General features: G+C 66.4%; 1 protein-coding gene across 1 annotated transcript; it reads left to right on the top strand.

Moving 5' to 3' along the window:
* The first annotated feature begins 329 nt into the window (after positions 1-329).
* Positions 330-22,497, top strand: COL20A1 (collagen type XX alpha 1 chain). The gene is given in 44 exon segments (XM_032352605.1): positions 330-431; positions 2,547-2,660; positions 3,598-3,642; positions 3,645-3,740; positions 3,847-3,984; positions 4,328-4,336; positions 5,221-5,379; positions 5,705-5,824; positions 6,273-6,437; positions 6,628-6,666; positions 6,669-6,789; positions 7,035-7,168; positions 7,171-7,193; positions 7,508-7,637; positions 8,338-8,415; positions 8,418-8,485; positions 8,555-8,700; positions 8,836-8,956; positions 9,426-9,552; positions 10,012-10,154; positions 10,307-10,454; positions 10,772-10,932; positions 11,107-11,236; positions 12,792-12,809; positions 13,175-13,331; positions 14,556-14,698; positions 14,896-14,927; positions 14,930-15,007; positions 15,488-15,646; positions 15,731-15,770; positions 15,773-15,807; positions 16,339-16,354; positions 16,357-16,424; positions 17,042-17,095; positions 18,315-18,368; positions 18,503-18,556; positions 18,826-18,879; positions 19,545-19,616; positions 20,133-20,165; positions 20,258-20,344; positions 20,539-20,697; positions 21,389-21,507; positions 21,899-22,029; positions 22,460-22,497. Coding segments are annotated over 44 exon segments (4,098 nt in total). The 5' UTR covers positions 330-349.

Below are 22,497 nucleotides of genomic sequence, written 5' to 3'. Positions count from 1 at the left end.
CCCCGTGGCCCTGGCAGAAGCTGTCCCAGTCTGTCCTAACGACGAGTGCGTGGCCGGGTCAGCAGTCAGGGCCTGGGCCGGCCCGTGAGAATGTCCTGAGAGCGGGATGCAGGACCAGAGGCTGCGACAGCCTGATGCCTCCAGGGTGTGCAGGGGAAGGGCAGCTGACCACTCACCCAGGGAAACACCTGCACGGGCTGTGCGGGACACAGGTCCACTGTAGGGGGCAGCTCCAGATCACGGCATGTGGGATGCCTGGTACGGGTGGCTGGCTGGCTGGACTGATGGGTGGATGACGGACGGACAGACGGAAGATGGCCGAGCGGACTCTTCCCACAGGCCGTGCTCCATGAGTGCCCTCACACGCCCCCATCTTGGGCTTTGCCTCTGGCTGTGGCTGGGTGTCGCCTTGGGACTTGGCCAGGGACAAGGTAAGGACGTGGGGGGGGGCGCTTCCTGGGGATGCGGCACCGGTCAGTGCCCAGCCCCACCCCAGGGCAGGGCACAGGCCCCACTCAGGAGGGGTCTCTGCCGCCTACTCCTGTATCCCCTGGAGTTCTGAGTTGAATGTGTGCTCGAGGACCTGTGTCCTCTGCCCCAAGTGCCACCCGCGGCTTTTGCTGGACCTTCAGACTTGCTATCTGTCAGGCCCGCGTGGGGACGCTGCTATGTGCTTTCTGACACTTACTAGCACACGTGGCCCTGAATTCTGTCTTATGTCCATGCTTTATCTTGCACTATTTCAGGACACCACTTCTTTATTTTTTTTTTTTAAGATTTTATTTATTTATTTGTCGGAGAGAGCGAGCGAGAGAGGGAACACAAGCAGGGGGCGTGGGAGAGGCAGAAGCAGGCTTCCCACGGAGCAGGGAGCCCGATGTGGGCTCGACCCCGGGACCCTGGGAGCATGACCTGGACCGAAGGCAGACGCATAGTGACTGAGCCCCCAGGCGCCGCGTCAGGACAGCTCTTCAGTGTACAATTTCCAAGCAGCAGAAAGCCGGAGTAAGGAGTAGAGCCCCCTTTCCGTCCTGTCTTCCCCGCAGAGCGGCGTTCTCTGCCGTCTGCTCTCGCCCTTTCCCTGCTCACTCTGAGCACAGGGAGAACGCAGGGCTGCCCAGCCCTGCCTGCAGCGCCTTACGGCCCACACTGAGGGCTTCCTACCGGGCTGGCTGAGTGACTAGTCTGACGGCCCTTACCTTTGTGACACTCATCGCCGTGTCTTCGGAATAGCCCAAAAGGGATGCGGCTGCGGAACGTGGCTGCGTCCTCGCTGAGCTCCCCACGAGGGGCACTGGCCTGCACTGTTCTGGGAAGGTGGCTGCCAGCGCCCTGGCTTGGCCCCCAGCCCGGGCGACTCCCAGTGAGTCCTGTGAGGGCAGGAGACTGCGACTCTCCCGTTGGAAGATGCCACTCCTGGGCGACCGCCGGAGTCTTGTTGTGTCTGACTCCCAGTCTCTGTTGAGAACGCGTGCCCGGCCCGAGGGGCGCACCGTGTGGCCACACCTCGCGTGGTGGCAGGCACAGGTCTGCTGACCGCTCTTCCTCGGTGCTGGCTTGGCATGCAGACTGGCCGTGGTCGTCGGGCATGTCCCCGGGTCCCTGTGGCTCTGACAGGTTCACGCGATGGTGGGGCCAAGTCGCTCGTGAGCCCACGGACACCCTGTGCTCCGGGTTCAGCAGGGCCCCTGCAGACTCTGGGCAGACCTGGGTCTCCCGGACCCTGGGAGGGTGGAGGATGGGGTCCTGCAGGTCCGGGCTGCCTTCCCTGGGGATGGCCCTGCTGAGGGGGCGTTCCTGGGAGGCTTCCCACCAGCAGGCCCCCGGCCGTCTGCCCTGTGCCCCACCGAGGCCCCTTAACATGCAGAGCCCCAAGGCAGCTGGGAATGTCTCCCCCAACATGTCAGAGGCACCGTGAGACGGACTTGGGAGGGTCCTGCTTACAAGTGGCTTTTCATGGCTCCACCATGAGACGTTCCGGCCTTTCAGCCTGGTGCTCCCGGGAGCTGCCGGGCACATCCGGGGGCCCAGTCCAGCTGCTTCCCCCTCTGAACCGTTGGTCATTGTGTCTGCCCCGGGCGCCCCCAACCCTGCTCTCATGACCCAGCTCTCACTGGGGCAGCCAGAAGAAGCCCATCTCTGTCCCCCTGTTCCAAAAATACCCACTCTGCCACGGACCTCCCGGAAGCTTCCCTGATGGCCAGGCCGTGCCCCAGGCCTCAGGCCCCCACGCCCCCTCTTCCTCCCAGGACAGGCGCGGCACCCCAGCAGGGCTCTTCCTACTGATTCTGGATGCCAGTCTGGGCCCCGGTCAGCAGGGCAGGGGCGCCCCTCACAGAGCCGTGCGGGCCTCCCTGGGTGGGGGCCGTCTCTTCACTGGACACACCAGGCGGCCTTGGCACCTGGGACCCTCGGAGGGCCCAGTCCCCCTCCAGCCCCATAAGGCCTCAGGTTCTCCGGTGTCCCCCGGTGGGTGGGGCTGGGCCCCCACGGCTGCCGGGTGCTGTGCAGGGGTCAGCGCTGACCCCCCGGTCTTGTGTCCCCAGCGAGCAGCCGCCTGAGGCTGGCCGTGCTGCCCGAGGACCGGCTGCAGACGACGCGGAGGGAGGCGGCCTCAGCTTCCTGGGGCAGGTACGGGGCTCGGGCAGGGCCGGCGGCTGGCACCCCGCTCTGGGCCCAGCTCCTCCAGCCCAGCACCCGGGTGTCCACGGGAGGGAAGGGCAGCGTGGACAGGAGCGGGAGGCGAGGCCCGTGAGGCGCCGCTGCTCCCCTCGTCAGCTCGCACGGAAGGCCCTCCCCGCTCCGTTGCCTCTGGTTCTTTCTTCTGTATTTTTAATTCCTTTATTTCTCCATTTTTAAAGAAGATTTTATTTATTTATTAGAGAGCGCGCACAAGTAGGGGGAGCAGCAGATGGAGGGGGAGGGGCAGACTCCCCGCTGAGCCGGGAGCCCTTTGCGGGGCTCGATCCCAGGACTCCGAGGTCCTGACCTGAGCCGAAGGCAGACGCTTCGCTGCTGAGCCCCGCAGACGCCGTATTCCTCGTTTTCTATCCTGGCCTGCATCCCACTGCTTGTCTTCACTGACATTTCAGAGGTGGTTCAGGTTTTGTTCTCCCATTCTAGAATTTCCATCGGAAAATGTCCGTTTGGTTTTCACATTCTAGGATTTCTTTTTGGTTGTTTCTAGTTTGGTGCCTGAATCCATAGGCTCATCTCTAGGTCTCCTAAGTGGGTGGCACAGCTCACTTAAAGCCGCGCGCGCCGTTGTCTGGACGCCCGGCGGGTCTCTTGCCGCCCCTGCTGTTTCTCCTCAGTCCCTGGCCTTCCCCTTGTTCCTGGCACCCTGGTTGCTCGTCGCTGGGCGGCAGCCGCCGTGAAAGCTCACGGAAGTACCTGAGGACCGTACGTGACACTGTCTTCCTTCAGAAAAAGCTTGTGTTGGTTTCTGACGGAGGCGACGTGAACTAGCAGTCGTGGGGAATCTTTTTAAATGTTAGAGGTTGAAGGCCCTCCCCACTCCGCAATGTGCACGGCCACGAACACACGTGCGCCTGGACGCACGCCCGGCCTCAGTCTCCCTCCCCACCCCCGCCCCAGGGGACGCAGAGCAGGAGGTGATTCTGACCACCAAGACCCCCAAGGCCCAGTGGGGCGCTTGAGCCCCTCCAAGGGCTACACCGTGCAGATCTTCAAGCTCACCGGCTCCGGGAACGCCCTGCTGGCGCAGAGGGAGTTTGTGCGTAAGTCTGTGACCTGCACAGGGGACCTGGCCGCGGAGCGGGGCTGTGTGGGAGGAGCAGGCCCCGGGGGTGGGGGACGCTCCCGGCCCCGCGCGTCCCCCTAAAGTCCAGGACCTGAAGAGTCACGCGGCAAGCGGGAGCAGCCGGAAGCCCCCGCAGGCGGCCGTGGAGCCCACACCCTCCCATGCGGGGAGCCCAGGCCCTGAGCCCCGAGTTGCCTCGTCCCCAGGTCAAGACTCCCCCAGTCTTGGTGGCGCAGAATGGGGAGAGGGAGGGTCACCCTCCGCGGCTCCCGCTCTCCCGCGGGTCGGCCCTCCCGTCCCAGCTTCTCCTTGAGCCAGCCGGCCGCCCTCCGGCACTCACCCCAGCTCACGGGGACAGGCCACCCGCTGGGGGTGCACTCGGGCCCCCATGCCCCTTGCTGCCCCACCTGAGTGTGGCCGGTGGGAAGTGACCCGGCTGTGACCTCGGCAGGGCTGCCTGGCGAGGAGCAGCGTCCAGCCAGGGGCTTAGGGGGCAAGGCCCCTTCCCAGCCCTCCACAGACCCGGAGCGGGAGAGCCAGGCCAGGGCTCTGCGGGAACGACAGAGACGCCAGGTAAATGCCGGGACAGCTGCCGGGACACCTGGTTCTGTGGGCCGGGGGGGGCCGGGGGTGGGGCCGGGGGGGCCGGGGGGGTCGGGGGGTGCCGGGGGCGGCGCTGTGTGACCCAGGGCAGACAGCTGTGGTGTTTCTGCCAGCCAAGCCTCCTCCACCAGACCAGGATGTCCCTGACTTTGTGTCCCCGTCAGTCACAGTAGGGACAGAAAGAGGTATCTCTCTCCTCAGGTGGACACGTCCCCTCTCTCGCCCTCGCTGTCTCCCAGTGGGCTTGGTGACTGCTGGGACGGTCTCCGCAGCCACATAGTGCTTTGAGCAGGGCTGTGCCCCACATCAGATGGGATTTCCTTGTACTCACCCTACCCAGGAGTCCTCATAAGGGGTCTGGCCTGGGTCCGGGGCTCGGCCTAGAGGCACGGAGTTTATAGACTTTGTGTCCAAAGAGCTCCTAGGTCATCAGGACAAGCCACTGTCCCAGCCAGTGAGGCCTGAAGCCAGAGCTGCCGGCCATGCTGACCACCCCCCAGTCGACACCCCTTGGCTGGTCTCTGTCCGCTGGTCCCCATATCGACAGCCACACCTGGGGACCAGCCCTGCCGAGGCCACTGGAAGGCAGAGGTGCTGGGGCACCTAGGGGTCTTATTAGCCCTTCCTGAGGGCACTCAGAGGGCTGACACCATGGACCAGGGTTCACACAGGGTGTTCTGAGTCTGGTGAGGGTCCCCAAGACCTGGCCACCTGCCTTACTTGAGGCCAGAGCCCCATGGCCCCTCTCTGTCCACCAACACAGGGAAGGAGACCCTGGGGGCTGGAGCACAGCCTGGAGCCGTTCAGGAGGGGCTTTAGAGTGGTGCGGCCCTGGCCCAGCTCCTCCCTCCCAGCCAACCCCCAGTTCCGCGGCACACCCCCCACACCCGGGGACATGCTCTTCCTGGTGGACGGGTCCTGGAGTATGGGCCATAGTCATTTCCAGCAGGTCAAAGATTTCCTGGCCAGCATCATTGAGCCCTTTGAGATCGGACCAAATAAAGTCCAAGTCGGTGGGTACCAACCCCCTGCCCCACCACCCTGCCCGAGGTGTCCCCACAAGTCCTACCCCCACCCAGGGGAGGCCCAATTCTGAGAAACGGCAAGTCGGGGAGGAGGCACAGAGCCTCCTGGGAAACCCGGAGGACAGCCCTGCCGATTGTGGTCCCTGGCCACCCACAGGCTGAGCCCCCCCCCAGGCCGGGCAGGTGGGGGCTCCTGCAGGGGCTGGGGGACGATCTGGTGACCTGTCCGGGTGCAAACGTGTACCCTGCCTGATGTCCCGGTGAGGCCGTGTGTGCGCTGGGCAGCTCAGCACCCAGAACTGCCCCTGCCCAGGCCTGACTCAGTACAGTGGAGACCCCCAGACCGAGTGGGACCTCAGCGCCTTCCGCAGCAAGGACAAGGTGCTGGCAGCTGTCTGCAGCCTCCGCTACAAAGGGGGAAACACGTTCACGGGTACGCCCGGGCCCCCAGCAGTCCCAGCCTTGGGGGTCTGTCCAGGTCTCTGTCCCAGAGTCCCCCCGACTCCATCCCACAGGGCAGCCTCCCAGACTTGAAGCCGAGGGCAATGTGGGTGCTGAGTCTGACTCACACCTTCGTAGAGAGCAGATCATCCCTTAATGACCTCGGGTGAACACGGGGCTTCCTGTCAGCCGGCCTTGCTGGAAGCGAGTGGCTCCTCTGATGGGTGCAAGCTCCCGGGAGGGGCCGCCCGTGGAAGCAGCCCCCAAGCAGCGTGTCCTGCAGGCAGCCCCCTGGGTCTTGTGGTGGGTCCTGCCTCTGGAGCCCCCACTGACGTGGCGGGACAGATTCGGTGGGCCCTGTGCTGGGGTCAGGGGCTGGCGGAGCGGTGTCGGGCAGGAGGGTCGCTTGGGCCACACGCCTTTACTCTTGACTGCCCAAGGCCTGGCCCTGACTCACGTGCGGGAGCAGAACCTGAAGCCGGGAGCGGGGCCCCGTCCAGAGGCAGCCAAGGTGGTGGTCCTAGTGATGGACGACAAATCCCAGGACAATGCCCGTGCTGCTGGCCACGTCCTCAAGGACCTGGGTGTCGCTGTCTTTGCTGTGGGTGAGCAGCCCCCGTCCTCGGCTGGGTTTCTCATGGCCGGGTGGGCAGCTTCCATTCCCACCCTCCGCCCTGGGCTGGAGGAGACCGCTGGGTGACTCAGGCCAGGGGCCCCTGGTCGTGCTAGCCGGATGGGACAGCAGCGTGGGGCGGTGGGGCCGGGGGAGTCCTCGCTGCTGTACCCTGTGAGCAGGTGGGCAGAACGCAGACGAGGCCGAGCTGCGGCTCCTGGAGTCCCCCCGCTGGACATCACCGTCCACAGCATGCAGGACTTCCCCCAGCTTGGCACCCTGGCCAGCTTGCTCAGCCGCCTCATCTGCCAGAAGGTCCAAGGCAGGAGCCGGGGCCCTGGTGAGCAGAGTCCCCCTCACTGGCCACAGTCCTGCCTGGACCCCTGGGCAGAGGGAGAGGGTGGTTGTGGCCCCCAGATGGGACGCCCTGAGCCCCCCTCCCCTTGGCTTCTAGGGATCTGAGGGTATCTGCAGCCTGGGGGACAACTGTCCCTCCGGGAAGTGGCCGCTGGGGAGAGCAGGGCAGCTGCTAATGCAGGCCACCTGCTGGGCCATTGACCGGCCTCCTTCCCTCCCACAGTCACACCAGCTGTGGCCACCCCGGCCCCGGACACGTCTTCACTCCCACCAGACTCACCTTGACCCAGGTGACCCCCTCCAGCATCCACTTGTCCTGGACCCCAGACCCCCAGCTGCGGCTCAAGTATCTGGTCACGTGGCGGCCTTCCGGGGTGGCCCCCCACAGGAGGTGACGGGCTCTCTGCCGGCCGTGGACAGCGTCGGGGCCACGCGTGTGCAGCCGTCCTGCAGGATGGAGGGCACGGTGAGGGTGGTCCACAAGCACGAGTGGAAAGGGGGAGTGGGCGTGCGTCCTTGCGCCACCCGTGGCTGTGTGGTGGCCGAGGTCACCGTGGGAAGCCAGGACTGACCTCAGCCCCACCAGAGCTGATTGTGTGCCTGCCCCACACCCCTGCACTGCCCCGCAACCCTGCACCCTGCACCCCTGTGCCCCACGCCCCTGCGCTGCCCACCCCACAGGCTCAACTGTGGCTCCTGTTCCAGGTGGTGCTGGACGGGCCTGCCTTGTCCATGACGCTTCACAACCTGACCGTCGGCACCGAGTACTTGGTGTCTGTGCTCCCTGTCAGCGAGGCCGGGGTCGGCGAGGGCCTGGGGGGCCTCGTGACCACAGGTGGGTAGGGTGGCATCACGCTGGGGTTTGGGGGTCACCCCCGCCAGCAGGGGTGGTGCAGAGCCTGGCCTGGTCTCAGCCCGCCCGCGGTGTCACTGGGCCTTCCTGACCCTCGGTGTCCTCTTCTGAGTTGCTCGCGCCTGCTGTGGGTCTCCTGCCATCTCGGGCGGCCACGAGCCCCCTTAGAAGCTTTCTCGAGACGTAATTCCCATGTTGCAACAACTCAGCGTGTGGTGTGAGGCTCCGTGGGTCCTGCCGTTGTCCACAGTTGGCTGTGGAATAGCTCCTCACCAGAGTAGCTCCTCACCCCCAAGCTGCTGCCGCCGGCCCCCCAGCCCCTCAGCCCCTGGCACTCCCCTGTCTGCGGCGGTCCACGTAGATTTGCCGTTTCTGGACCCTACGCCGTGTGGCTTCTCCGAGGGGCTTCTCACCTGGGGGCCGGGCACGCCCACCCTCAGGGCAGGCAGTCTTAAACAGAAACCCGCAGAGCTGTCCACTGGAAACACGGCCCAAAGCGAAGTCTGGGGACAGAGTCGGAGGGGTCTGTGGGTGCCCCCACCCTCCCGCCTCCGTCTCCACTGAGACCCACCGCAAGGTCGGCATGGCCCAGGGCCCTCTGTCACTTGAGTGAGGCCCCCCCGTGTGTGTGCGTATGCTTTCTGCAGGGTGCTGCGTCCCTAAAATGTCCCCCCGCCCCCAGCGCCTCTGCCTCCGCCCCAGGCACTGACCCTGGCTGCAGGGACGCCCACCACCGTCCGCCTCACCTGGCGGCCATCCGCGAGGCCACGCAGTACCTGGTGCGATGCTCGCCAGCCTCCCCGAGCCACCGGGAGGGGAGGCAGAGGAGGGTGCTCTGAGGGCTGCGGGGCTGGGCAGCGCCACGGGCAGGGGCCAGCTTGCCTGCCGCACCCCTGCAGGTGCAGGTGGGGCAGCCAGAGGTGCTGCTGGATGGCCTGAAGCCTGGCACGGACTACGACGTCCAGGTGCAGAGCTTGCAAGGGCCAGAGGCCAGCGAGGCCCAGGGCATCCGTGCCAGGACTGGTAAGCGTCCACCCCCCCGATGGCTGCCCCCTGGACAAGTGCCCCTTCCTCCAGGTGTTGGTCCCCAGAGCCCTCTGGTGGCCTTGCTGGCTGGGGAGTGGGTGCCGGCCGGTCCCTGAGGCTGTAATGTGTCCCTCAGCCACCCTGGCGCGCGCAGACACCTTGGCTTCTCCGACGGGAGTCACGACTCAGCCCGTGTATTCTGGGAGGGCGTCCCAAGGCCCGTGCTCCTGTTCAGGGTCGGCTTTGTCACCAGTGAGGGCAGCCACTCAGGGCAGGTGAGAGCAGCCCCTACCTGGGGGCCCTGGGGTCCAGTGGGTCAAGGTGAACACAGGGGCCAGCCCCCAGCCCCCCACCTGTGCTCACAGTTGCTGGCTATTGGAGGAGCCCCCGGACCCCAGCCTGGGCTGCTGTGGGGGGACAGCAAGCCGCAGCCTCCATCCGGCCTCTGGGAGCCCCAGGCTGCAGGCGCAGGGAAGGGACAGGTGTGGAGCCAGGACTCAGACGCAGGCCCGTAAACCACCTCCGGGCAGTGGGTTGCAGGTCTCGGGGCCTCACGAGAGGCTTGTCGGGCTCTTTGAGAGAGGGGGTGGGAGCAGGCGGGGGCCCAGGAGGACCTGCCTGGATGGCAGCTTCCCCCCTCCAGGACACGTCCCGGGCCGGGGTCCCCTCCTGCCAGATCTGACCCCTCCCCAGCGTGGGGAGTTGGCCCCAGGCCTGCACCTGTGTGTCTTGTCTGCCTCACAGGTGGAGGCCCCTGGGAAGGCCACCTCAGCCACTCTGGGTCCCCTGTTCTCCACCACCTACTCCGTCCGCGTCACCAGCCTCGACCCCGCGGGCGGCTCCTCCACAGTGACTGGCCGGCTGACCACGCGTGAGTGCACCGAGGTCGGGCCGGGGTCCCTAGGCCGGCTTTATCTCTCCCCCAAAGGCTGGTTCAAGCTCACGCATCGGCTGAGGGGCAGCTGTGGGCGGTCCTGAGCTAGGCGGCAGCACATGGACACGGCGGGTGTGATGTGGGGCACAGGGCCCTGGAGGGCAGGACCTGGGGCCCTTCGAGAAGCAGCCCAGCCCAAGCTGCAGCCGGGCCCTGGGGAAAGGGGAGAAATGTGGGTATGGCTGTTGGGGGGCCCGGGGCCCCCCTCTGTGTGGTCCCCCAGCTGTCATCCCGCAGCCGCGGAGCCTCCAAGAGCGCGGGGACAGGCGTCGAGTGAGCTGCCCAGGGTGGGACCATGGGGACCCCGAGCCTCGGCGGGTGCACTGGCCCCTCCTCGCGCCGTTGCTCGTCCGGGCCCCACTGCCCCAGCCTCGGTGTCCCCGCTCTGTCTCCCAGGGAAAGTCCCCAGCCCGAGCAAGCTCTCAGCAACGGAGCTCCCCGGAGACGAGGTGCAGCTGGAGTGGGCGGCCGCCTCGGCTTCTGGAGCGCTCGTCCACCAGATCAAGTGGACGCCCGTGGGGGATGGGAAGGCCGGAGAGGTGTGGGGCGGGGAGAGGAAGACCACGCCCCTCAGAGGCGCTCAGACCCTGGCCCTTCATCCCAGGGGCACCCGACTTCCCGCAGCCTGTGGGCAGAGCCCTGCATGAGGACCCCTGTCCTCAGGGCGCAAGCCTGTCCCTTCTCTCCACAGATCTCTGTCCCAGGGAGCCTGGGCGTCGCGGTCCTGCCTGGCCTCCGAAGCCACTTGGAGTACGAGATCACCATCGTGGCCTTCTACAGGCACGGGGCCCGCAGTGACCCGGTGTCCCTCTACTACACGCCCCTTAGGTGACCCTGCTGTGCTCCTCAGCTGCGTGAGGACCAGGAACAGCCAAGAGGGACCCCAGACTCACCCAGCTCCCAGCCCAGGACCTCAGACTCCCAGACCTGTTGACAGCTCCCTGAATCCCTGACCCTGTGGCCTGACCACTGCGTCCACAGGCTCTCCCTGAGCACCTCGGCAGGTGTTTCCGGGGTGGGGGTTGGTGAGGTTTCACATCCCTGGCTGTCCTCAGGACTGTGCCAGTGGCCCCACCCATGCCGAGCCTAGGGGGCAGAGGGCTGTGGCGGCGGGGCATGCTGGCCGACCTCCAGGCCGCCCTCTCTGAGCCCCCAGGTGCTGCCCACCCCACAGCACGCCGGAGCCCGCCCTCCGACCTGGCCTTGGCTTCCAAGTCACCCAGCAGCCTGCGAGTCACCTGGATGCCCCCGAGTGGCCACGTCCTCCACTACCAGCTCACCTACGTGCTGGACTCAGGCTCAGGACCAGAGAAGTCGGTGGGTCTTGGCGGAGCAGGGAGGCTCCCCATGGGCCCCCAGGTCCCGGGCGCCGTGGCGGGGAGCGAGCCCACCCCGTCTGTGGAGGGGGGCAACACTTCCGTGGCAGAACACAGACAAATGAGAGCAGAGATGGTCTGGGGTGGGGGCTCAGGGGACGTGTCCCCCTCCCAGATCTCTGTCCCAGGACCCAGGAACCACGTGACGCTCCCCGACCTGCTGGCAGCCACCAAATATAGGGTCCAGGTCTCGGCGGTCTACGGAGCAAGGGAGAACGCGCCCGTGTCTGCCTCAGGCCGGATGAGTGAGTGGGCACCAAGACCACCAGACCCAGACAGACCCCACACTCACACCTCTCCAGGCCCCAGCCAGATCCAGACCCATCCAGACCCCAGCTGGACCCCAGACCCTCATGCCCAGGCAGCCCCCAGTCAGACCCAGCCAGATCCCAGACCCAGGCAGGCCCCAGACCCAGGCAGGCACCTGGACGCCTGGGCCCTGGGGACCTGCCAGCAGGACGTGCTGTCTGTTGCACTCCGCACGTCACCCAGCAGCAGAGGTAGCAGAAGGGCGCTCCGGGGTTTTCATGGAAACCTTCCCTGCTGTGCAGCGGGGACAGAAAGCCCACGGTTAAGACCGTATCAGTCCAATATAACGGGTGCGGCTTGGTGCGGCTGGGGGCCAGATGGAGCCCTTGCCCGCAGCTACTCGGAACTGCAGAGTGGGCTCGTGGTTCTGTACGTGTGTCCAGGAGGTCAGGGCAGACATCCAGCCTGGCAGGAGTCCTGGGCCAGCCGAATGCAGATCACAGAGAGGGCAGGTGATGGTCACAGGGGCACTACTTGCAGAGGCCCAGGCTCACCTCCCTTGATGTATCAAGTTCATGGACAAGGCCTCAGTGGTCCCTGGGGGACTGCCACCCGCAGGCGAGGACCCTGCTGGTTCTGGTTTGTTGCTGGTTTCCTTGGAAAATCAGACACTCAGAACAGAGGACCCTCAGAGGCCATTCAGCTCAGCCACTGCAGCTTCCTTCTGTGGCCCTCCACAGGGCCGTCCAGTTTTCGCTTGAATGCCTCGGGATTGTGTCCTCCCTCTGTGGTGCCTTTACCGGCCCGCGGACCACTTCAGAGCACCTCCCGTGCCCCTGGCCGTGGAGGAAGCCTGCATGGCCAGGTTAGCACATCCCCACAGCCACGCATCTTCCTGGCCCCTTGGCACCTTGGGTGGCCAGTGTCAGGGTGCAGCACCCAGTCGGAGCCCCCATGGCCGGGCACTGTCTTCCGGGGCTGGAACTGTGGCCACCAGGGGAGCAGGATACCGTCCCTGTCCCTTCTCTGTCCCGCCTCCGTGGTGTGGGGCCCCCAGGCCTGGAGAGCAGTAAGCTGGTATGGATGAGGCTGTGGCTCCCATGCACTGTGGACTTGAGGACACGGTGACCACCAGGGGCCCCGGATGGAGTCGAACCCACCACCGACCCTGACTCCCTCCCGGCAGCCTGCCCCACCTCAGCCCCGACGGCCCCGCCCAGGTAGGGACCCTCCCATGTCCCACCTGACCCTCCTGTTGCGTCCTCGTGGGGAAGGCAGCCGGGGACCTCCACCTGCCATGAAGGGGCAGTGGCTGCACCAGGTCATGGGGTCACTAGAAGCAGTGAGGCAGGGGGTCCCCATGAGCTGGTGCTTTCTTCTCATGTCACTATGGAGGTTACAGAGAGGACGTGGCCATGCAGAGACCAGGCCGGGGCCGTGGGTCCTGCTCGGCCTCCCGCAGGCTCTCTGCTAACTGGGAGCTGGGAGAGGGGCCAAGGCCGGGGTCACCCAGGGACGGCCCCTGACACGGGGCTGACATGTGAGTGGCAGATCTGCCCGCAGTAAGGTGTGGCTTCTCCCACCTCCCCCTGCTCCCGCCCCGGGCCCAGGGCCACACTGGACACCCAGGGAGGCAAGGTCACATTCACTCGTGCCCCTGACGTCAGAGCAGGCGCAGACGCCGTGAGCTGAGTCGGCCCAGGTGCGGTGGGGGGGCACCCTTGCCGCTACCAGGGGTGGCGTCACCCTGGCGTCACCCAGCCCGACTCCCACCCACCGCGGGCCCCAAGGGTGCGTCGGTCCATGGTCTTCGCAGTCACCGTCTTCCCGTCTGTGTGCCCTGGGCTGCTCCTCTCCGCCCTCCCTGGACCCCTGGTGTTTTCTCTCCTTCCCGAGTCTCTGATCACCGCTTTGTTGTGGCCACGCCCACCCAGGCTTCCACCTCGTGGCCGGCTTCGACCTCGTGGCCACCTTCGGGCTGGTGGGGCAGGAGCACGCGTCCCTCCGAGGCGTTGCCATGGAGTGTGCTGCGTCCGGCGGTGCCCGGACCTTCACGCTCTTGAAGGACGCTCGGCTGACCCGCTGGGCCAGGTGGGGGGCCTGGAGCGGCTGTGGAAGGTGCGGCTCTGCCGGCCGCCGCGCTCCCGCCTGAGCTCGCGCTCCCTCAGCGCCCGCTGACTCCCACCCACCCCAGCTGCTCCCGCGCTAACGTTTCTTTCAGGGGGTGACAGGTCTTCCTCTGCGTGTGGGTGGCTGAAGCCGGTCTCTTTCTCAGTGGCCCCTTCCTCCCGTCCGAGCTTGAATCTGGGGTCTCTATCAGGGCGGGCTGCTCGGAGTGTCCGGAACCCTGAGGCTGTCCTCCCTGGACGACGCCTGGTCTGCCATCCTTGTCCCTTTTCTGCAAGCGACAGACTGTCTCAGGCCCTCACTATCCACCCTCCGGAGCTCACGGTTCTGCCGGTGTGGCCCCCACCCCAGATGCGATCAGCCACCCCAGGCGAGGTCACCCAGCGCCAAGTGCCCCCTGCCGTGATAGCTGCCAGAGTGGGGCTCCAGGCTGGGAAGAGTTGGAGGGTCAGGAAGGCCTGCCGAGGAAGTGGCAGACAAGTAAGGGCCACCAGGGAGACAACAGGGAAGGGGAAAAGCACTGAGGAAGAAGGAGCAGCCTGTGCCAAGGCCCTGGGGTCCGCTTACTCAGAGAACCTCAAGAATGTGCAGGGCTGGCTCTTTGGGCTCTTGGTCATCCTAAGAGCAAACGAAGGGCAGAGAGCGAAGCTGTAGGCCTGCAGGAACAATGTTACTGGGTGACCTAACACCCTGCTCCCTGCCCTTCCCACCCCTCAGCGGGCGCCACTGGGCGCTGGCACAGACACACCCCCTGTCTGCCTGTTCTGAGCACACCAACAAGCTCGGGTCAGCGGGGGCGACTCCTGAGGGCGGAGCCACCTGTGGGCTTGTGGGCTCCTAACCCCAGGACACAGGCCGACACCCTCCTGCCAGGCCCCCGTGACCTGCCCCCTTCTGCTCCTGTAGCACCCCCAGGGAATGGGGTCTTGGAGGACCCTGCCCAGGAGTGTCGTGAACACTGACTCTGGTAGGGTGAGCTTTGGTCCCGGCCACAGAGCATGTGTGGCTGAACCCCCACCAGCCTGGGGCGCTTCTGTCCCCCACAGACCGCATGTTACTGTTGGGGATGGAGCAGGAGAGGCCTAGCGTGGTCGCAGACCCCCGCACTGCAGCGCCGTGGGTCTGGGGGATGGTGGGACCCCCCCACTGCTCTTGGGCCTGCAGTCACCCCCACCTGTGCCCCCACAGCGGCTCCCAGCTGGCTGCACCCCCGCCGGAGCACACGGTGGTCTTCCTGCTGCGCGCGCTGCCCGAGACTCCCCGTGAGGCCTTTGCTTTACAGCAGATGACGGCTGAGGACCTGCAGCCCATCCCGGGGGTCCTGCTGGACGGTCAGTCCGTGGGGAGGGTGCCAGGCCCGGGTCTGTGCATCCGGAGGAGCTCTGTGCCGCACCAGCCCAGGATGCCCCAGGCAGAGCCACGTCCATGCTCGGGCCCCTGAGGCTTGGGGTGCGTCGGCGTGCTGCCCTGCCTGGGGCCGCCCCACTCTGCTCTGGGGGTCCCATGCGCTCCTCCCCCTCCCCTGCAGCTGGCAGGAAGTCTCTGACCTACTTCAACCACTTAACCCCAGGGCCACCCTGCAAGAGGTGACCTTTGACCTGCCTGAAGTGAGGAAGATTTTCTTTGGAAGCTTCCACAAGGTCCTGGAAGGTTCCTGAACGACTGGAGTGTGCCTCCCCCAAGACCCTCCTCCAGTCCCTGAGTTTGGGGACAGGCCCCCACAGGACACGCAGGACGTGACTGTCCCTGAGTTTGGGGACAGGCCCCCACAGGACACGCAGGACGTGACTGCCTGCTACCCGCAGCCCCCGTCACACACCGCGGCCCGCCCCTGCGTCCCCCGTTTTCCTGAAAAGTCCTGTCTGGCCTGTCTGAGCCTCTGCCCCGCACTCCCCTCTCGACAGATGTCTTCACGTGGGTCCGAGAGCATCCCAGCCCTTCCTGGACCCCTCCCCTGGGACGGTGCGATTCAGTCTCCTCTATAAAGGGGAAACTGAGGCCCCACGAGGGGGTGTCCCATGAGACCTGAGGTGGAGTCAGGGTCCTGCCACCCTTGTGACGGGCCCTTGCTCCCCCTGGCTGGCTGGGGCCATAGGGGAACCCGTGCTGGTGTCCGGCAGGTGCACGTGGCCGTGGGCCACTCCAAGGTCAGGCTCTACGTGGACTGCCAGAAGGTGGCCGAGAGGCCTATTGGGGAGGCCGGGAGCCCACCTGCCACGGGCTTTGTGATGCTGGGGAGGCTGGCCAAGGCCCGGGGCCCCCGGAGCAGCTCAGCCACAGTGAGCACGGGACTTGTCCTGCCGGGCCAGGCCGGAGGGGGCCACGGAAACCCGGCCTGGTCTGGCTGACCCTCTCTGTTGTAGTTACAGCTCCAGCTGCTGCACTTCGTGTGCAGGGACTCCTGGCAGGGAAGGACGTGTGCTGCGAGCTCCCCGCGCCTGCCGAGGCTCCTAGAGTCTGGGGGTAGGCAGCATGTCCATCACCATGGGGCTGGGGGAGAGCAGGACAGGCTTCCTGGAGAAGGTGGCCTCTGGGCCACAGCCGGCACCCTGGGCAGTCCAAGGCCCTGGGGGCCAGGCAGGCTGGAATGTGTCAGGAAGTCCCCGGCTGCAGGGGTGCCCACTGCCCTTTCCTGCAGGCACAGCTGGGGTGTACGCTGCGGGCCAGGAAGGGGCTCAGCCGGCAAAGCCAGAGGGACCACCAGAGACTTGGTCGGCCTCTACACCTTGCAAGTGTGGCCGGGTTCCTCGCACTGGACCCACCCTGGGCTTGGCCATGCTCGGGACTTAGGAGGGACCGTGAGATGGCCCAGGCAGGGCAGCCTTGAAGGGCGGCACCCAGGATGGGGTCCCTGCCCTTCATTCCCAGCCTGCCAGGCGTCCTAGAACCCCAGAGTCTGGCTCCTCTGAGCTCTAGCTCAGACGAGAACAGCTGAGGATGCACTTAATGAGTGGCGTCTCCTTTCTCCCAGAAGGATGGAGAGACCGCCTTGCCTTCTCTTCTGCCTGCACCTGTTCCTCGCAGACCCCTGGGCCCCCAGGGCCCCCAGGACCTCCAGTGAGTCCTCCCCTGGGGTGACCAGGGGCTCCTGGCAACATTCCATGGTCACAGCACCGAGCAGCGGCCCCAGCCGGCCGCACGGGCTCTCACGCCCCCCAGTTGCCTCGTGCGACCCCTCCCGGCAAGCCTCTCCTTCCCCCCAGCTGCCCTCCCCTGAGCTGAGCCCTCTCTGGTGTGGGGGCCAGCATATCCCCAATTTCCCCGTGGGGCTACAGCACTGTACTGCTGGGGACCAGTGAGTGTGACAAGGCCTGGCCATGCATCACAGCCACGTGGGCGGCCTCTGTCCTGGGTACTCTGGCTGGGGGACCCTGGGAGGCCACTCTCTAGGCCCTGGGCCATCCCCCACTGGGCGGGGCCTGCAGTGAGACTGTTGGTGGACAAGCACTGGCTCTGGGCTCTGTGGCCCATACCAGACGGGGTCAGGATTTGAAACAGGACCTGCCAGAACGGGAGCCTGCTCTACGCAGAGGCTGTGGGAGGGAAGGATAGGCTGGGGTTCTCTTGTCCTGGAAGACACTTCCCCTTCTCCACCTAAACTTGGGGACTGCAGCCCAGGCCAATACTGTGGGGCCCTTGGGGGGACTGCGCTGAGCCCTTACCGTGCCCTGCAGGGCCTCCCTGGAAGGAACAGAGCCCCAGGAGAGCAGGGCTTCCCAGGGCCCAGGGTGAGTAGTGGGGAGTCGCATGGGGCCGGACCCTACCTTTCCTGAGAATGCAGAGGGAGCCCCACCGCTAGAAGCTAGGTGCCCTCCCCAGGGAGGGGCCAGCTCCCCACCCCAGCCCCAGAAATGACCCTGACCCTGAGCGCTCTGACCAGGGGACCCTGTTGCTGCCGGTTTAACAGGCTTTTCTCCTAAAGCAGCTCCAGCTCCCTGTGGAAGTTGCTGGAATTTTCTTGTCGGACAAATGTCCTTTGAACCCTTTCCACCGGGTCGCTTTTCTTACTAATTCTTGGGGGCGTTCACGCTCTGTGGAAACTACCATGTGCCTGAGTCTTGACCACGTTTAACCGCCCGTGGCTGTGCAGACCCAGTGCGGGGCGGGCACAGAGGCTTTGGGGTGTGGCTGCCCCGTCTGCGCGTCTTGTCTTACTAGACTGGAACTCGAGTGTGGGTGCTAAATCAGGTTCGCTGCTGTGGACACAGCCCAACAACCTCTCGTCCTGGAGCTGCTAGTTTGGTGACTGATCTGAGTGTCCTGCCGGATCCTGGGCTGCCTTGCGTGCGCACAAGCTCACGCCGCCGTTTTTTTTTGTGGAGGTCGGTACCTTCCACGCCTGGCTCACGAGCGTTACCTGAGAGCATCCTCTCACCGCCCCCGCGATGTCAAGCAGTGGAAGCAGTGGGTGTCCCCGTGTCCCTCAGAGTCTGGGAAGGATGCTCCAGCCAGGCCTGAGTCTGGGGCCTGGGCTTTGGAGGCTGCGACTGCCTGTCCGGGTCGGCACTGCCCCAGCCGTTTCTGCGCCCCTCCAGGTCAGAAAGGAAGGACAGGTTCCGAGGCTCTGGGACCTGGAGCCGTGGCCTCGGTCCGTTCCTGGCTGTAGAGAGGGTCGCCGCAGGACCCCTCCTGGGGTGGGCAGTGCAGTGCAGACGTCTCTGCACAAGCCTGGGTCTGGGTACCAAAGTCAGCTGGAGGGCCGGGGTACCAATAGGGACAGGATCCAGGGAGGGGCTGCTAGAGTCTCCCCAGGCCTTCTCAGCCCCTCCCCTGCCTACGTCTGCAGGGAGAGCCTGGGCCACCCAAACAGATGGGACCTGAGGGTCTTGCAGGTAGGTCGGCAGGGGTCGCCAGGGACTGAGGCCCGAACCGTGCGGGGACCTGGAGTAGGTGCTGCCTCCCCCTTCCTCCAGAACAGACTTCCTGCCGAGTCTCTTTCCTCTCCAGGGCCCACCAGGGGTCAAAGGAGAGAAAGGGGACCATGGATTTCCAGGCTTGAAGGTAGTGGGGTCAGACCACTCGGGGCACATGGGCGGGGAGGGTACAGGCTGGGGACGTGGGTCTCGGGAACCGGGCCTCCTCCCCAACTTCAGACCTTGGCCTCAGCCTGGCCAGCCATCTATGTTCCCTTCTAGGGCCACCCTGGTCACCAGGGCGCCCCCGGGAAGGTCGGCCTCCAGGGACCAAAGGTGGGAGAAAAGCCTGCCACAGGAGGGGTCTTGGCCAGAGGCTGTGGGGGTGGTGGCCTGGCCTGCAGGGAGGGGGCTGCGGTCAGTGCCCCGGGGCGGGGAGGCAGGCCCTGAGCTGGGCTGGCCGCCTCGGCTCTGAGTGACGCACAGGGGAGCGCGCCACCTTCCCGGGGACCGGTCGTGTCTGCGACCACGTGGGCGTCCGGGGGATGGCGTGTAGGGCCGCCAGTCCCTCTCCTGCCCCAGCTTGCCTCTTCCTTTGCACTCAGGGAATGCGAGGCCTTGAGGGGAGCGCCAGCCTGCCTGGACCTCCAGGCCCCAGGGTAGGCACCATGTGCCCTGCGACGCTCTACCCCAGCCCTTCACCCCACCGCCCCTGCCCGGGCTTGGGGCTGAACACAGAGCGGGCCCCCGCTGGAGGGGGTGACAGGAGGCCTCTTCTCCTGGGCCGGAGCCCTGCAGAGGTCCCCGGGGCCCGTCGAGCACCGTGCGAGGGCCTTTCCCACCTCCCCAGGCGGGTTGGACAGCCCCAGGCACCCCTGCATGAGACCCACGTGGTGGGAGCCGACTCAGGTGGGCCTGGCGGGGGGGGGTGAGGCAGGCTGCAGGACACGACCGGGGCCCCTTCTCCTTCTCGGCTGCCCTCCCCAGCCAGCGGGGTCCCTGCTGCTCTGAGCGGGGCTGGCGGGAGGGGTGGAGAAGCAGGGCAGGCTCAGCCTGGTGCCTCTCCCCCACGGGCCCTTCAGGGATGGTGGGAGTCAGGACAGCTGGAATAGCGTCAAGGGATATTGTAGGAAAGAATCAGGGCTGAGAGGTGGGGCAGGTGGCCTCTGCCCTGGGCCTGGGGCGTGGACCAGCCCCGCGGTGGGGATGGGAGGCTAGGACCCGTTAAGGGATCCACTCTTGGTCCAAGGCTGCAGGGAGCCAGCGCGGGAGGGGGAGGAGCCACGTTCTTGGGGGGCGGACAGCTAACCCCGCACCTCTGCAGGGCTTCCATGGCACGGCCAGGGCCAGGGGCACCAGTGGGGAGAGAGGACCCCCGGGGGCCGTGGGGCCCACGGTAAGTCCCACCCAGGAGTTGGGGGGCAGGGAGCAAATGTGAGCAAAAGCCTCAGGCCGCCTCGTAGAGCCGGGCCTGCAAAGCGCTTGGGTCTGGGGCTCACCCGGAGCAGAGAGGGCCCGGAGCCGCCTACAGAGCGTCCCGACATGGGGGCTCTGGGCTCCAGGGTGGGGGGCACACGGGGCCTATAAGCCGGGGTGGGCTCCAGCTGGGGAGGGGGAGGAAACCAGGCCCACGGGTGGGGACATGCTCTGTACAGGCCCGTGGGTTTCTGGGCTTCGTCCCGCGCTTGCCTGCTAAGGGCAGGCCCTTTGTCCCTGGGGCACTCCCTGCGGCTCCCTGGGATCAGGCTACGCCCTGCCGGGTCTTCCTCCCCCCACATGGGTGGGACCCCTGCCCCACTGGGAGCAGAGTCAGGGGGCACCCCGCCCAGAGGGGAGCCAGGATGGGGTCCAGACGTGGCTCCTCTGCTGTTAGTTCACTTCTCTGTCACTTTCTCCTTTTCCTCTGCTTAAGGGCCTACCAGGACCCACAGGGGAGCGAGAAGGGGTCGGCCCCTCGCTGGGGTCTGGGCACTTCCTGGGGAGTATGCGGAGCCACTGGGCGTGGCTCGTGGCCATGTGGCCCACTCTCCCTTGCAGGGCGAGCCACAGTCCCTGGCCACCATCTACCAGCTCCTGGGCCAGGCCTGCGAGGCTGCCATCCAGGGTGAGTGGTGCAGCTTCCTTGTGAGGACCCCAGAGCCTCCCGGGCTTCCGGTGCAGCCTCTGTGCTCACAGCAGCCTGGGCCCCTCGTCGCCAGCAAGCCCAGCCTGGCGTGGCCATTCTCCTTGGCCACGCACCGTGGAGTGAGGGGGAAAGTATGTGGGGCGCCCTTCACTCCACGCCCACCCTGCTGATGCCCCCTCCGCCCCAACCCCAGCTCATGTACCGAACCACTCCTTCCTCCGTGAGAGCGCCAGGCCCCCCAGACCCATCTTGGAGGCCCCCGGGCCCCCCAGCACACTCGGTGAAGCTCCCTGGAGAAGCGGGGGACGACGGCCTGCGCCCCGAGAACAGAGGAACTGGCTCCGTGGGGAGGGTCAGGTGCACTGCAGCCCCTCCCCTTGTACTGGGCTGGGGTTCCTGTGGGCCCGGTTCCCCATCGTCCTGGGGCCCCGAAGCACACACCGAGTTTGCTTGGGGCAGGAATGGACTTCCTGGGGTCCCCAGAGGGTCCTGCCATCTCTCCCTCTGTCCTCCTCACGTGCTCGGGTGCAACAGGGCAGAGGCTTTAACCCACTGAGCCACCCAGGCGCCCCAACAGGGGGCTTGGTCTAATGACCTTGTCCTATGTCCCTCCGCCTGACTGGGGCTGCACCGCTGGTCACAGCTCAAGCGCTAGGACGGACGGGGAGACAGAGCCCGTGGGCCTGGACAGGGAGAAGGGAGCGGCAGAGAGGGGCCCTGCCTCCCACCCCCGGCTACACATCGGGTTGGGGAGAGGGCCTCGCTGTGGGAAGCCCCTTCCCACCACAGCCCATCCCGGTTCTCCAGACACGGCCTGCGGGATGAGCACCCCCTCTCTGACAAGGCTGGCCCAGGCCGTCATGAGGGCCCCCACCGAGCCTCCCCCGCTGGGGCCCCACCACACCACTGACCTGGCGGAGCCAAGAGCTGGTGTCTGTCTGGGGGTCAGGCTCCCGACTTCCGGTCTGTCAGGACAGGGTCCCCAAGAATGGAGAGTGTCACCTCCTGCACCTCTCAGCTTAACACAGCTCTCTCCTGCCCAGGGGAACCCGGAGCCCTCAGTCACATGGGCACCCCGGGGCTGGAAGGGAACAAGCCTCCAGGACGCCCAGGGGGAGCAGGTGAGCCCCCACCTGTGGGAGGAGGGGGTCCTGGGGAGCAGGTGCGCGCCGGGGGCAGCGCGGGCGGAGTGCGGGTGCCAAGGAGCAGGGCCTACCGGCTGGCTGAGGTACAGGTACTAGGGGGGCTTCCTGGGTCTCACCAGCCCAAGGGCAGATGTGGGGGCAACAGGGGAGCCCAGGGAGGCCCCAGCCAGGGGTGGGCATGTCAGGAGTGCAGACCACCCGTGCCCGGCAGTGGGCACCTGACCCAAGTGGGTGAAGTGCCCTGGGTGGGGGACACGTCCGAGTGGTGCCATGAGAAGCACACCCTCTGGCCCCGCTGGCCCCACCGAGACCCAGGGGGGCGGGGGGCTCGAGTCTGTGGTGCCCGGTGGGCTGGGTGTTTGCGGCCTACCACCTCCTTCAGACCTGTCCCCCCTTCTCTCCTGCCAGGATGGCCCCCATGCTGCCCACAGTGACCCTGCACCGCCCCCCCCAGACTCGGCACCGAGAACGGCTGTGCGGGCGGGAGGAAGAGGCAGGAGCAGCAAGTCCTGGGGGGGACCTGGGGGCCGAAGGGGGTGGTGGGAGCCTTTCCTTTGTACTGTTTTCCGCACTCAGATGAATGGCATCGTGCTGGCCAAGGGGGGCTGCTCTCTCCAGGGAGGGGTGTCCCTGGGGCCTGGAGCCCATCCCTGCCGGGGCGAGGCCAGGGCTCCCCACCCTGGGCCCTCAGAGAGAAGTGTCACCCTTCCATGGCCTTGAGGACCCCTGTCCCACCGTCTCCGTTACGGCGTGACTCCGTGCCCCGGGACACAACTTCTCAGCTGCACTCTGAGCTACGGTGGGTGGGGGGTCTTCAAACACGGTGCCCAGCCAGGTGTGGGGTTTGGACAGTCTTGGGGGATCCTCACCTCCCGAAGCAGGCCGTCTCTGACACGGGAGCGGCTGGCTCACCTCTTCTGTGCTCGGGCCTCATGGGGACCCTGACCGGCTGGCCCCGTGCCTTGTCAGGGCCAGTGCCCCCCGCTCCCGCCCAGCAGCCTGGATAG

This window comes from Mustela erminea, chromosome 7, assembly GCF_009829155.1.
Source record: "Mustela erminea isolate mMusErm1 chromosome 7, mMusErm1.Pri, whole genome shotgun sequence".
In the NCBI taxonomy this organism is placed as follows: Eukaryota; Metazoa; Chordata; class Mammalia; order Carnivora; family Mustelidae; genus Mustela; species Mustela erminea.
This window is presented reverse-complemented; position numbering and strand designations above follow the sequence as displayed.